Raw genomic sequence first — 16715 nt, 5'->3', positions numbered from 1 at the left:
ACCCATTGGCACTCCATATTGTGGTCGCTCCGGGCTCAGGCTCTCCGTCCGCGGTGATGATTTCGGGCTCATACTCTGCATGTCGGGGTGATGTTTGGCTGGGCTCTGGGTCTGGAGTGGGGCTGGTGTCATCCTTCGCGGTCAACGAAGCTCTGCTGGACACCAGCACCCACTCGATGTAATCGGCGAGGCTCTCTCGAGGACCCTCCCCGGACAGCTGCGCTTTCGTGGCGATGTTGAGTCCTGCACGGTAGAACGTGCACAGGCAGCTGTCCGGGTAATGCGTCTGTGGCGCAAGGTACACAAAGTCCCTTGTGTGGTCCTCGAGAGAGCGGTTCCCCTGCTCCAGGAGGATGATGAGGACGGCAGGGATATCCATTAAGGGAAAGGAAAAAAAAAAACTAAACTCAGAACAAACCGGAAAATAAAGCAGGGAAACACGCCGTGAAACTGTTTGGGTCGGTCTTTCTGTCAGGGTTGCGTGCTGGACTGACGAGACGGGACAAGAGATAACAAACAAAAGTGATATTTAATATAAATCTTCAAGTGTGACAAGCAGAACAGGCAGGAACATCCAAACACGTAGAACATCTATACAATACAAAGACCGACAGAGTGCTAAGGACAGAGACAGACTTATAAATGGTGATAATAGGTAAAACACAGGTGACACAGATGACTAATAATGACACACAGGTGACGGGGATGAGGGCAAACGAGGGCACAACCAAATGGTGACAAAATGACAGGGGGAGACCAGATGAACAGACAGGACTGTGACAGAGATGAGGTTGGAATTGCAAAATATTAACTCATAATTTGGGCCTTTTTTCTCAGAATTGTGAGTTTATATCTCGCAATTCTAACTTTTTAACGCGTAATTCTGAGAATATATCAGTCTTTTTCCCCTTCAGAATTGGACTTTATAACTTGCAATTGTGAGTTTATATCTCACAATTCTGAGAAAAAAAAAGTTTTTTATCTTGAAATTTTTTACTTTATTTCTCACAATTCCATGTTTATATCCTGCTATTCTGGGCTATTCTGACTTTATAACTCACAATTGTGAGTTTATATCATGCAATTCTGAGAAAAATTCATTATAGCGAGTGTTTATCTCTCAATTCTGACTTTATTTCTCGCAATTCCGAGTTTATATCTTGCTATTTTGACTTTATAATTCGCAGTTGTGAGTTAATATCACACAATTCTGAGAAAAAAAATGCCAGAATTGCGAGATATAAACTGGGAAATGCAAGAAAAAATTTTTATCTCTTAATTTTAACTTTATTTCTTACAATTCTGAGTTTATATCCCACTATTCTGACCTTTATAACTCACAATGCATGAGTTTATGTCATGCAATTCTGAGAAAAGGTCAAAAAAGGCAATTGTGAGAAAAATAATCAGAATTTTCAGATAAAAACCTTGCAATTCAGTGGCTTCCATAGTACTCATAAGCAACTTCTAAATAAAAATATAAATATTTTGCATTAACTTTTTAGCCAATGACTTATATTGTACAGTTCTTGCTGATTTGATAATTTCATTGCAAAGTTTCACGGGATGAGTATGTAAACATAAAGTTTATTTTGGATACGATTAATCGCAAGCAATCGTTTAACAGCCCTATTAAGTACTCTTTGTTTGTCCGCATTCTGCTCTCTGTTTCACGAATACAGGCCTATTTTAACTACTGGATGTGATTAATCACGATTAATCATTTGACAGCCCTACTTAATAAAGTATTCATAATTTATATTTCAATGCTTTTGCATTTACTTGCAGAAATCTCTTGCAAAAGCATTGCGGTAACCCTAAGAATCTTTGCACTCATTTATGTTCTTTTGCAATGGTATGTGCTCCCTGAGAACCTTTGCACTCATTTGTGTTTTCTTGCAAAACTATCGTGTTCTCCCATAAAACTTTGTGTTTGCTTGCGAAAACACTGAAATATATTTTCTCCCACCTCATATCTTGAAAAAGTCATTTCACAACAAAAGTCATATGGAAAAGATCTTTGTGAAGATTCTTTAAATTCTTACTCTTAAAAATAAAGGTGCTTCACAATGCCATAGAAGAACCTTTTTTGTCTAAATGGTTCCATAAAGAACCTTTAACATCTGAAGAACCTTTCTTTTCACAAAAAGGTTCTTTGTGGCGAAAGGTTCTTCAGATTATAAAAAGGTAAGAAAGAGATGGTTCTTTAAAAAACCTTTGACTGAATGGTTCTTTGTGGAACCAAAAATGGTTCGTCTATGGCATCGCTGTGAAGAACCTTTTAAAGCACCTTTATTTTTAAGAGTGTGTGTTCCACAGAAGGAAATTCTTACAGATTTAGAACAACATCAGAGTAGGTAAACGATAACAGAATATTCTTTTTTAAAGTGTACTATTCCCTTAAAGTGGACAGTAAATAAAGGAGAATTTAATGATAGCCGTCAGTGGAAAGCAAAACAATTTCTCTGCTTCTTGGTCATAAGGGATAAGCTTTTAACGCCAACTCTGGCGTGTGTCATAAAAGAAAAAGCAGTTATTGGCTGAGATGAAAGGATGACCAACTGGAGCATTCCTGTGTGTGTGCGTGTACCAGCTCTTTTTATCTCAACCTTAGAGGATCAAAACTACACCGTAGTGATGTCATGTCCTGCAGGGGGGCTGAGTGAACTGAAAGGGCGAAGGTCATTTTTCTTTCTTTTATCTTTCAGTTCTCAGTCTCTTTATCTTTCCTCTTTTTTGCAGTTCGCAGCACTAATTCACTGAAAAGAACAAGGGAAAGGACAAAAGAGTCCTAAGTGGGTGTGTTAGAGACAAATGAACAGTGCTAGTGAATGAACTAAGGACAATAAAAGAGGGATAGAGATAGAGGGGGAGAAAAAGGGAGAGGTATGATTAAAGGTAACAGTGATATTTCAAGATGGGTAACTAAGCTAGCTTGACCTGTTGTAGCTGTTGCTAAAGGAATATTGTGCTTAAATATGAAAAGTGAGTCATTTAATAACCATCATGTTGTTCTAAACCCACTTTTTTTTCTGTGGAAAACAAAAGAAGTTCTGAATGTAATTTCTGCTCTTTTCCATTTAATGAAAGTGAATGGTGTGTCAGTCAGTTAGTTTTAAATATGGATATTTTTCTTAAAAAAAAAACACAGCTTTAGAAGGCCTTTATTAACCATCTGAAGCCATGTGGAGTACTTTTTATGAGGGATTTATGCACTTTTATTGGACTTCATCCATCTAACTTAACCTTCTATCTTAAACCTCATTCACTGACATTATAAAGTTGGGAAAAGGCAGGACATTTTTAACATTTTGTTTAACTCCAATTGTTTTTGTCTTGAAAAAGAAAGTCATGTACACCTAGGATGGCTTGAGGGTATGTAAATCATGGGGTTAATGTTGATTTTCACCCTTTAAATCTAACTTTATGCTAATACAAATTGTATTTCAAGTCATCTAAAGCTCTACAATCAATTGTATTTTACACTCTTAAAAAAAGGTGCTTTAAAAGGTCCTTCTCAATGCCATTGAAGAACCATTTTTGGTTCCAAAAAGAACCATTCAGTCAAAGGTTCTTTAAAGAACCATTTCTTTCTTACCTTTTTTATAATCTGAAGAACCGTATTTGCCACAAAGAACCTTTTGTGAAACAGAAAGGTTCTTCAGATGTTATAGGTTCTTAATGGAACCATTTAGACATAAAGGTTCTTCTATGGCATCGTGAAGCAACTTTATTTTTAAGAGTGTCGGCATAATTAACTGAAAATTTTCACTTCCTGAGTTTTCTAGTCAAATTTGTCCTTATGTTGAAACGTGGTATTCTGAGATCAGAAAGTGTTTAGAATGAAATTAGAATGAGTAAATGAAAATGTAGTAAATTTTTGGATGAACAATCTCTTTATGTGATTCTTATTCTGGAAGCATTTATCCCAGTACAATGAACCAAACTTTTTCTGTTTTTCCATTTTATCTTATTACCAAACTTCATTTTATTGCACTGTGGTTTCTGCATGATCAGTTCCAATCAATTTATTAGAGTCTGTTTTGGCTTGTTTTAGTAGAAAAGCTTTCAGCTAGACAGAAACAGCCCTGCGGTCATTCTCATGGATTAGGTTTTCCACTGATTGTTAAAAATAGAAGTCATGGCCTTTACAACACCTATTGTCACACGTTGACATCTGTGTGTGTGTGTGTGTATGTGTGTGTTTAGGGACAAAAGTGAAGTCACTCAAGGAATTAAAGTTTACCCAAAAATGTAAATTACCCCATGATTTACACACCCTCAAGCCATCCGATGTGTATATGACTTTCTTCTTTTAGACCAATAAAAACAGAGTTATATTAAAACATGTCCTGGCTCTTCCAAGCTTTATAACAGCAGTGAATGGCTGTTGATATCCAACCATCATAAAAAGTACTCCACATGGGGGTTAATAAAGGCCTTCTGAAGTGAATCGATACATTTGTTTAGGAAAAATATCCATATTTAAAACTTATAAACCGTAATCTCTAGATTCCACTAACTATTGTGCGCACGTTAACAAGAGAGTGCAGTCACAAATGCGAAGTACAAAATGTATCACTGCAGTTTCCAACAGCTATGAACACTAGAGACAGTAAAACAGCAAGCACTTGTAATTTTTTTCTTACAAAGTTTAGTTTACAGCTACATATGTTTCACTTTCCGGACGTAACAACCTTGCTCGGTTGCTTAGCTGTCACGAAAATTGGACTCAGGATGCGGAATCTTTGGGTACGAATCCCGTGAAAAACATGACAACAAATTATAGTTTTAATTCAATTTATTACATGATACTGCCTTATTGGGACAATAAGCCCTCCCTACACCTACCCAAACCCTAACCGATACTTTATTTTCAACTTTTCAATTATGTCCTTAATTTTTATTGAAAATTAACGCCTTTCCGATATGATATGAGATTTGAAAAGGGAGAAAAAAAGTTAGCCAGAAGAGGGATATGTACCCAGAACGGTCGCGTTGAAAAGAGTGAAGCACTTGATTTATCCTCTGCAACACTGAAGCTGACAATTAACAGCTATCTTTTGTAGTGTTGACTATCCCAATCATACATTGGTGGGTGGAGTTAGTGTAAATACCCTCTGCCAACAAGGCGGGCTATTTAGTGTAAATAGAAACTCTGTATCTTAAAACGTCACAGAGAATTTGAGTTATAGCATCTGTTCTGGAGAAGAAAAAAAACTAACACTCTTTTAGCGCTACTCGAATATGTTACAAAATGCACATGGCGGTAGGTATTTTGTGTCTTGCGAAAAAGTTGAAAGAAGAAAGTTATATACACCTAAGATGGCTTGAGGTTGAGTAAATCATGGGGTAATTTTCATTTTGGGTGAACTATCCCTTTAAATCTTGTCTACACCTCACCTTTGGGAACATCCTTACAGGTCGAAATCTCAATTTTTTTTTACAAATTTATCTCTTGGACATAAAAATGTCTGTAGTTGACCTATACATTAACACAGTAGTGTCTGTATTTTATATATGTATATTTGTGTTGCAAATGCATGTTTTACTAGCAATGTTTTCTTATAGTTATAATTCTGTTTTACATACAGTTATTTAGAATTGATGCTGTGGGCGTTGTGAAATGAATGCATTTCAGAAACATCCACAGACTCAGAAGCAGTTGTGAGTTTGTGGGAGGGCAGATGTGATGATTCATTCATTTAATTAGGTTTGGCAGATACAGTCTGTAGGTCACTAAAACAGCTTCATTTCCATCTGTCTGTATGAGTGATTTAGGTCATGATATAAAAATGCAGATCTGCTCTAGCAGAGGTGGGGCGAGAAACACAGCTGCTTCAGAACTCAGATCTTAAAGATGATTCACAGATATATCAGTAAAAACCGGAACACTCTCTTTAGCAACATAGCAAGGTCACAGGTTGCACATTAGGTGTGTGAAAAATTGTTAACAGACTTAATATTGACCTTATATGTGCTTACTGTTTTCATGACATTGAACTTACAGTTCCTAAAAGTCACTAATTGACCAAACATGGATGGGGGGTCACTGCTGTTCACTGGTTTGACATCACATGGCATTGGCTTTCTCATTGTGTCTAAATGCTATTGTTACAGGCAAACATCTGAATAATCTGTCTACATGTGTGTACATACACACACACAATCTTTCATTTTAGACAGGAAGGCTGAACTCTAAACACACTATTTGCTCTGGTATGAATGTATGTACAAGCTCTCACAAGTAGGATAAGTGCCGGTGTGATTGTGTAAGGTGCTTGTGCTTGTGTCTCTAACTCTAACTGTGTGTGTGTGTGTGTGTGTGTGTGTGTGTGTGTGGGTGGGTGGGTGTGTGTACCTGGTATTCATCACGTTGTGGGGACCAAATTTCCCCACAAGGATAGTAATACCAGTAGATTTTGACCTTGTGGGGACATTTCTTAGGTCCCCATGAGGAAACAGGCTTATAAATCATGCACAATGAGTTTTTTTGAGTAAGTAAAAGTGTGCACAATCTCCTGTGAGGGCTAGGTTTAGGTGTAGGGTAGGTGTAGGGCGATAGAAAGTACGGTTTGTACAGTAAAACCATTACGCCTATGGAATGTCCCCATAAAACATGTAAACCCAACATGTGTGTGTGTGTGTGTGTGTGTGTGTGTGTGTGTGTGTGTGTGTGTGTGTGTGTGTGTGTGTGTGTGTGTGTGTGTGTGTGAAGATCTTATTACATTTTCTGTTCAAGGTATTTCTGTTGTTCTGTTGCTGTTCTATTGGGTGTTTCTGAAAAGGTATATCAGCCTCAGTCTCGGTTTGTGAGTGTGTGTGCACTACTGGTGTTACCAGCAGGGCTATTTCACACACTTGAAATAAAGTAGGCCCTTGAGAGCAGTATATTTTCTTCTGGTGAATATTTTATGCGCTCCATTTGTTTGGAAAACAGCCGGAGATTAGATGTCCTAGAACTGGTCATAGTCCAACAAGGTGTCCTAACTATTTTGATTCTAAAAGTATTTTGCTGTAGTACAACACACTAAATCAAAAACTAAAAGCTGTCGGTGCTGATAGCCTTGCGGGCAGTGCACCGACATGAAGTGCTATTGTGCTACGGGCGTCCTGATTTAGAATCCTAGCTTGAGTATCTTTCCTGATTCTGTCTCACCTATTCTAGGCAAAAAACACCAAGAATAAAATAAAAAAGAAGCTTAAAATAACCCCTGTGTATAACGTACATGAAATTACCCTGCAGGTGATCTATACAGGTGGAGCTGGGGAAGGTGGAGGGTTTCTGAAGCGAGCTGTACATACATTTCATTTTATTTAAGTGTCATACACAGAATTTGTGCCCAGCCCACATGGGCTTATAAGACACTGACATGTCAAATAAGAAGATGACCATATACCATTATAAACAATATCATTACATCTTGGGATAGAGCGTTCTTTGCCTTAAAATCCAAGCTTTCTCCACAAATGTTGCGACACTAAACCACTCATTATCAAACAACCAGCCCAACATATCCCCTTCAGACAACCAAAATAAATCAGGATTCTTACATTGAATCTTTTCAAACAAAACATTTCTCAAATCATTATACAAAGGACAGTAAAACATAAAATGAAATTCATCCTGCTGTAACTGCTACAACAAACACTAGTCAAAATCTACCTGTGAAAACTTTTCCGCGAGACATGAAATACGTACCAATAAGTACATATCACTGCAGTTTCCAAAAGAAATGTCCACTGAGTGGTGCTTAAAGAGTTTTCCCTGGAGCAGATAAACATACACATGGTACGTTTTATCATAGCATGTACTGTACAATAATTACAGTTTTTCGTTATTGTAAAGGGTAGGTTTAAGGTTGGGGTAGGTGTAGACGTTAATAAAAAAATAGTTAGAAAATGTAATTTATTGTTCGTTTCTGGCTGGAGCTGTATCAACCATGTTTTACTTGACTTTTGATTTTGTCTGTGTAGCCGCAGTTCTGACTTGAAATATCCATTGAATGGTGCTATAACTGTAGATTTGCTGTAGAACAGCACAGTAAACCAAAAACTAAAATCGAAATACATACCAATACATGTCGCCGCCGTTCTGAGTGGCGCTATAACTCTAATGCTCTGTGACGTTTTAAAATAACGTACAATCTGCACTACACCTTAATATATCCGAGAGTATGAACAAAAGCAAATTTGACATAAAACTGCAATCACAAGTATGCCCTTTTAGCTTGTTTTCCGATCTCTCATCTTTCAGATCTTTCATTGTAAGTACATTTTTTCACGGGATTTGTACCCAAGGATTCCACACCCTAAATCCAATTCTGTGCTGGCTAAGCTATCGAGCAATCTTGTTACGTCTGGAAAGTAAAACATATTGAGCTGTAATCATAACTGTGTAAAAGTGCTCGCTGTTTTATCGCCTCTAGTGTTTCATTTCTGTTGGAAACTGCAGTGATATGTATTTGTGATATGTATTTATTGGTACGTATTTTGCATCTCGCGAGTTCCCACAGGTATGTTTTCGTCATCAGACCAGGTTGCAATGTTGAGCAGCAAGCCCATTGGCTGCTAATACAACTAGAACCAATCAGCTGTGCCATGTGAATAATGATGTGATCATATCAGATTGAGCTTGCGCCATCTAGAGTTTCATGACTACAGACATATACATACTGTATGACTTCTTTGGAATAATTTATAGAATGTAACCTGCCATGTAAAGAACTTATGCTGACAGTACTTCATGAACGTTTTCATTAAAACAGTCTTTTTGAATAAACAAAAACACAAAAAATTCTTGGCTGTGTTTACAAAATCAATTCCAGTTCTTTCAAGGCCATTGTCTTATTATTTACCAAGATGTCGCCGTTTCTGTATAACATCCTTTATGGGGAAAAATGCTTTGAATTACAATATTGTCCTTGTATTATAAGGCAAGGCAAGGCAAGGCAAGTTTATTTATATAGCACATTTCATACACAATGGTAATTCAAAGTGCTGTACATAAAAAGGAATTAAAATCACAATATCATAAAAATTTAAAATAATAATCACAACAATAAAAACAAAATTAAGAACATTTAAGATGATTTAAAAAAAAAGAAAATGATTTCAAATTAATTAATACAGTAAAATGATTATACATAAAATAGTGCAAACTGTTCGGACGTAGCACAGTGCTCATTCAATAAATGCACAACTGAACAGGTGAGTTTTGAGTCTGCATTTAAATGTGGCTAATGTATTAGCACATCTGATCTCTTCTGGAAGCTGGTTCCAACTGCGGGCGGCATAATAGCTAAAAGCGGATTCCCCTTGTTTTGTGTGAACCCTTGATATTACTAACTGACTCGATCCTAGTGATCTGAGTTGTCTGTTAGGTTTATATTCAGTGATTATATAATGCTTTTTCCCCAAAATAGGCTCATTGGAAATACATGCCTCTATATACATTTCTGCAAAACTGAAAAAATTCACTTAAATGTATGAATCACTGAAGTTTCCACTAGGGGCAGTAAAACTCTGACAACTTTTATTCCTTTTCACACAAAATATGATTTAAGGATAGAGTTTTTGAATAAAGCCTCATTTTTACACAATTACTTGCAGAATATTATGTTATGACTTCAAAACGATTTTAACATCCTGCGCAATTTGAAAACTGATACTTTTGTACGTTCTCGTCACATATACCGCTTCATATGCATGAGTTTTCTAATTCAGTAGGTGTGCTCAGTAGCTCACCCGATGCATCATTGTACTTGAGTGATGAAGAGGTCCGGTACGAACCCTGTGAAACTATGGTTTAACAAAACAGCTCAAATCCACATAAGGAAGTTAAAATAGCATGGCTGCATCAACAAATGTGTTTTTATATCACTTTTGCATTTGTTAACACTATCGAGTAGGTATGGGTTGGGTTTGGTGTAGGGGGTATTTCCAACACAATAGAGCATTAACCTTTAGCGACACTCCTTGGATATTTGAATTCTGAACAGTTGCAATATGTACCTCAAGCAGCATAATAAAAACGCAGCAATACGGTCACATATTAAATGTGTGTTTTAGCACCACTCTCACTCTCTTAACTTTGAAACTGCCGCGAAAAATACAGTAAGGTACGCAATTACAATGCTGCAGAAATGTATATAGAGACACATATTTTCATGAGCCTGGGTTTTTTTTTTGGTAGTACTGTAGATGGCTCTCCCTCTTGTTTACACATTGTTTTTCACGTTAAGCGTTTTTGAATGTTTTCACATTTTCGAATGTCCAATTACCATCACAAAAACATCAGTGTTTTTCTATAACCACATATTACTTAAGCCATAACTGTACCATTGTTTTGTTTTATTCATGCTTTAAAGCAATACTAAAACCATTTTGGATCTAGCACTCCCAAACAAAACTATTTCTGAGTCTGTTGACTCCCCTGTGACCCTCAACCATCAGACCTTTATGCTTAAATGCGATTAGATGAGTGACAATTTACAGTCAGGGATTTGTGGATATAAAAATGAGATTATTTAGCAGCACAGCAGGGCGGATGAGAATAATTGTAACAGTTCCTCTGGGAAACACATTACTAAACCCATTAAATTAATGACAGTCTCATACAGTAAAGTAGCTTCGGTGCATGATTTCATCATAGTTTGTGCAGTTTGCTAGGCATAGCTATTATTATTAAACATTAAAATCATGTGGGTATTGATACTGTATTGCTCCTACTTTGTAAACTCATGTGGTAAACACAAGGTTCACAGTTAAATGTGGGTATGTTCAGTAAACAATAGCTCTGACCTTGTGGTATTGACCCTTCACCTTGACTGTGTGTGTGTTTCTATGAGAGCCGGAGATTGGTGGTTTGTAAAGCATGACACACCCTGAATGAGCTTGACGTAACTCTTTCAGACCAGTAGATGTTTAAATATTCAGCACTCATTTGAAAAGGTTTCTGCTCCGAAACATTAATGCTGTAAGATATGATGGTTATTTATGGTTCGGGAGTTGGGACTATCGGGTGACGTGTTGTGAATTGCAGCTACTGTCCAGGTGAGATAAATAATTACTTGACTATATATATATATATATATATATATATACATTTTGTAATGTCTTTTAGACTCTATAGAAGTATTTTATGCTTATCAAGGCTGTATTTATTTGATGAAAAAAACAGTAATATTGTGAAATATTATTTTAATGTAAAGTAACTGTTTTCTATGTGTGTATATTTTAAAATGTAATTTATTTGTAATGATGCAAAGCTGAATTTTCAGCATCATTACTTCAGTCTTCAGTGTCACATGATCCTTCAGAAATCATTCTAATATGCTGATTTATTATCAATGTTAAAAAAAAGTGATACTTTTTTCAGGATTCTTTAATAAGTAAAAGTAAAAAAGAACAGCATTTATTTAAAATAGAAATCTTTTGTAACTATATTAACTCCCATCTAAAAGTTTGTGGTCAGTAAATGTTTACTCTTTCTTTTTTCTTTAAAGAAAGTAATACTTTTATTCACCAAGGATGTGTTAAATTTATATTTAAAAAAGTGATAGCAAAGACTTATATTGTTAGAAAAGATTTATGTTTTAAATAAATGTGTTCTTTTTAACTTTTTATTAATTAAAGAATAATTTCTGAAAGATCATGTGACACTTAGGACTGGAGTCATAACTATTGAAAATTCTGCTTTGCATCACATGAATAAATTATATTTTAAAATATATTAAAATAGAAAAATATTATTTTAAACTAATAATATTTCACAATATTTTAACCACATAAGATATCCACTGTTGATTTTTTTATATTTAACAAGATTTTAGTATTTACTTTTACTATACTTTTTAAAAACTTTTTAATGATGCTTCATCGACACAGAACAGTTTTATTTTTGTATAACCACATTTGTACACTATTTTACAATGTACACTTTTAGTTTAAGTTTTAGTCATTTTTATATCCTTTTATAGTTTTTATTAGTTTCTATTTAGCTAGTTATTTTTATTTTTGTTGTAGTTTTGGTCATTTTAGTACTTAAACTATTTTTTTTAAGTTTCTTTATATTTGTTTTCAGCTTCATTTCAACTTTTTGTTTACAATAACAAAAAAAAATAAGGTCAGATCATTTCCAACCATTTCTGTTTTGATCAGATTAGTATGAATAACAATAACATTTGTGACATTTTGTCTGTCTATAATATATATTTAATGTTGTTTGAATAAGTCTATTCTGCTCATCAAGGCTACATTTATTTGATCAAAAATACAGAACAAAATGTAATTTTGTGAAATATTGAATTTTTTTTCTATTTTAATATACTTTAAAATATGATTTATTTCTATGATACAAAGCTGAATTGTTAGCATCATTACTCCAGTCTTCAGTGTCACATGACCCTTCAGAAATCATTTTAATATGCTAATTTATTATCAATGTTGAAAACACTTGTGATGTTTTTTTTTTTTTATTGTGATACTTTTTTCAGGATTGTTTAATGAATAAAAAGTTAAAAAGAACAACATTTATTTAAAATAGAAGTCTTCATAACAATATACACTACTGTTCAAAACTTAGGGGTAAGTAATTTGTTCTTTCTTTTTTTTAATAAAGAAATTAATACTTTTATTCGCACAAGTAATAGTAAAGACATATTGTTAGAAAAGATTTCTATTTAGAACTTTATTCATCCAAAAAATCCTGAAAGAACTATCACAGGTTCCAAAAAAAAGTACATTAAAATAGAAATTGGTATTTTAAATTGCAATAATATTTCACAATATTACATTTTTTTCCTGTATTTTTGATCAAATAAATGCAGCCTTGATAAGCATAAGGGACTTCACACACACACACACACACACACACACACACACACACACACACACACACACTAAAAACAAAGAAAGAAAAATAAAAAAAATATGGTCAGTTTCTAACCACAGCGTTTTTGATCAGATTAATACGAAAAACAATAACATTTGTGACATTTCGTCTGAAAAGAAAAATTAATTATACTTTAAAATGACGTTTTTATTTTGATGAATAAAGCAAAAATATTTGACCACCTGTAGTACCGCCCCTAAATAGCTGTGACGTAATGATGAACTCGCGTCCCGCTCCTCCCACTCTCTGTAGCGCGCTCTCTCTCTCTCTCTCTCTCTCTCTCTCTCTCTCTCTCTCCACATAAATGTGCACGAGGGTTGAGCGAGTGAATGTGTGTGTCGCGCAGATTACAAAAAGAGGACTCTACTGACTGAGCGCGCGCGGCGGCGCCCCGCAACCCGCGACACAATGTAGCAAACCGAACCGCCGTAATCGCACACGAGAGTCCAGTTTGACCGGACCGAAGTCAATTGAACTATGCCCAGCGCCGAGAGGACTTTACCCGAACTCGAGAGGAACTCTTTCTTACACTGCGAAATGGTAGTTATGCCTGAGTCTTTTTAATCCATCCATGCAGCATGTTATCTAACCCTGACACTGTGCATGATATGTGTGGATATCATATGGTCAAACGTGTTTCTGCTGTTTATGCTTCCTAAGAACATGTTTTTCCTGTTTATCAGTCGCATATGCTGCGCTGAAATATCTTATCATTTTACTATAGTAATACCACAGTAACCTGTTAAAATGTAAACAATGGTTTCGATACATCGGTTTTGGTTTGGTCTATCTTTTACATAGATGATTTGGTACTGCTGTCATGTTGTTTTATTTGCATACAATTACTGTGGTTTTACAACGTTTACATGTAGTAAGGGTCTATAATGTCTCTGTTAAACCCTTAAAAAGTCAACATATAGCCTACCTAAAAAAAATGTGTATATATATTTACTGCTATTTTCTAAAATCATTAGGTCTTGGTTTCCTAAATGTTTTCAAAATGGTGCTTTTATTCAATTATTATCATTTGTATATGTCAAATATAACATCCCATAGTATGCTGATGTTACATTACAATTCATAAGTTTAGGGTCAGTAAGATTTAAAACAAGAAAATAAAATAAAAATTATTTTAATACTCAGGATGCATTAAACTTATCAAAAGTGACAGTTAAAGACATTTACTTAGTTTCAAAAAAAGTGTAAAGGCTTGTCTATAATTTTACTATAGTAATAATACAGTAACTAGTATTGTTAAGATGTAAACAATCGTTTTGATACATCAGTTTTGGTTTACATACCGCGATTTTACTTTCTTTTACATACATGATTTGGTACTGCTGTCATATTGTTTCATTTGCATACTATTACATGGTTTTACAACATTTATATATATATATATATATATATATATATATATATATATATATATATATATATATATATACATACACACACACACACACACACACACACACACACACACATATATATATATATATATATATATATATAGTAAAATAATGTCTCTGTTAAATCCTTAAAAATGCCAACATACATTGTTCAATCGTTGGGATCAGTAAGATTTTTAATGTATTTTAAATAATTTCTAATGCTTATCAAGGCTGCGTTTATTCGATCAAATATACAGAAAAAATGTAATATTGTAAAACATTATTACAATGTAAAATAACGTTCCTCTATTTTAATATACATTAAAATATATATATCTAATTTATTTCTGTGATCAAAGCTGAATTTTTCAGCATAATTACTCCAGTTGTGTTGCTATATTTGTTTAATTTTTTTAACCTGTGATGCTTTTTTTCAGAATTCTTTGATGAATAATAAGTTAAATAAAATAACAACATTTAAAATAGAAATGGAATTAAAAATATTTTAATGTATTTTAAAAAAACAACAACATTATTTTATATTGTAATAACACTTTGCTTTAACTTTTGAATGCCAGTGTACCTCAGAAATGAATATACCACTATTTTCTAATAACCATTCTAATTTTGGTTTAAATAGTGCTTTAATTCAATTATAAAAATTTGTATGTCAAATATAACATCCCATAGCATGATATAAGTTTGCGGACTGGAGTTAGTAAGATTTCAAAACTAAATTAATACTCAGGATGCATTAAACTGAGAAATTTCAGTTTATTTGCATGATCTGTGCATGCTGCTCAAGCGTAAAAAATAAATAAAAGTCTTATGGAATTTATATCATAAATTGAACCTAGTCCTAAAAAGGGACATATGGGATTCTGCTATTTTTATTAATTAATTAATTTTTATTTAATTAATTTATTTTTCCCAGAGTTTCTTGTTTATTATCTCTGTAAAATTCATTTTCCAATTATAATCAAAGACTTTTTGTTACAATAGGTCTAATAAAAACATTATAGAAATATGCGGAGTACTAAAGTACCTCAGTAATGCTTATACTATTGTAACAGTGCTCAAAACTGTCTCTCTCTCTTCGTCAGAGTTTGTTCAAAGGTCATTGGCTCAAACAATAGTGATACTTAACCCCAGTTAAACCGGTTATGCTGGTGTTTTCCGTAACGGAATGAGTTAATAGCGATGCTTCAGCGTTTTAATTCATGGAAATAAAAATTCCAAGTATCTGTTGTGCACACACGCCTAAACCATACTGAAATGCATTGGGAGATGGTGGCATGCTGGGGCATGTGCTTGGGTCTTGAGTCGGGCTGTTGTCAGCAGAACAAGTGCTTCAGTGTCCAACGTACGTGAGTGTGTGCGTGTGTGTGTAGACCCCCCCGACCCCTGGCACTATGTGTGTGCCAGACTGATGCTGTGCGTCTTTATTTATTTATTTTTATTTTTTTTTTAAAGCAAGTAGTCCTTTCTTTGTTGGTTTGTGTTGAGGTTTAAGAAAATGAGTGCATTACCAGCACTGCATCAATTTGGGTGTTTAAAATTAGGTTTTCGGAGGAAACACATTTACATGCTGTTAGCACAGAAGGGGGATTTAGTGAATGGCGGGGTCTCTGATTGACTTAAATTGATTGTTTTGAATGGGTTTGCCAGTGCATTATTAAGCCTGGCGTTAATGGCGAGAAAGAACATAAGACACATTCGATTATGTGTATAATGTGATAATGTGTAGGGTTCAATGTATCGAGAACGTGTTGCGGTAGTGAAGCTGCCTTTATGGAGCATCCCATTGGATGAAGCCATGCAGTATTGATTAAATGACAGATCAAATAGAAAGATATGTTGAGTTCATATATGGCTAAGTAATGCAAAGCTTAGCTCGTTTACAGATCTATCAATGACCTGCATTGCTTTTACATGCATTTTCCTGCTTTTTTGGTTGATTTCTGTGTGTCAAGCTTTTAAACAATGATGTAGGTGACTGACAGATGCTTTGGAAATGGCAAGAATGTCTTGTGATAGTCTTGGTAGTATTAGTAATGGGTTGGAAATTTTAGAAATTTTTCTGAAAAATCTGTATATTTTTTTATCATATATATCACAATTTTCTAGGAAAATAGATCTAATTGCTGTCTCTAATAACAACTGTGTATAAAATATATAAATAAAAAAGAAATTAAGAGTTAATTTGCAAAACCTCAGTTTTTAAAAAAAAAAAATTTCAGCATTCCAAGTAATCTCAATCAAACTGCAGTTGGGCTGTTTTGATTAAATAATAATAACTGAAAAAATTCAGCTAACTAACACAACAAAAACATAACACAATAAAAAACATGATTTACGAAAATCTTTAAAAATGGAATTATTTGTTTTTTGCAAATAAATTCTTCTTTTTTTCAAACATTTCTTTT

At 34.3% G+C, this 16715-nt stretch overlaps 1 protein-coding gene across 1 annotated transcript in view; it reads left to right on the top strand.

Annotated features, from left to right (window-relative positions):
* Nucleotides 1-13227: 13227 nt before the first annotated feature.
* Nucleotides 13228-16715, top strand: part of LOC141333727 (transmembrane and coiled-coil domain protein 3-like) — a 24879-nt gene continuing 21391 nt past the window's right edge. Inside the window, exon 1 of the mRNA XM_073838842.1 lies at nucleotides 13228-13435. Within this exon, the coding sequence (XP_073694943.1) occupies nucleotides 13373-13435 (63 nt within the window). The 5' untranslated portion in view covers nucleotides 13228-13372. The remainder of the gene's footprint in view (nucleotides 13436-16715) is intronic.

The sequence above is a fragment of the Garra rufa genome, chromosome 4 (genome assembly GCF_049309525.1).
Source record: "Garra rufa chromosome 4, GarRuf1.0, whole genome shotgun sequence".
In the NCBI taxonomy this organism is placed as follows: domain Eukaryota; kingdom Metazoa; phylum Chordata; class Actinopteri; order Cypriniformes; family Cyprinidae; genus Garra; species Garra rufa.
The sequence above is the reverse complement of the archived record's forward strand: the minus strand, read 5'-3'. Positions and strand labels throughout refer to the sequence as shown.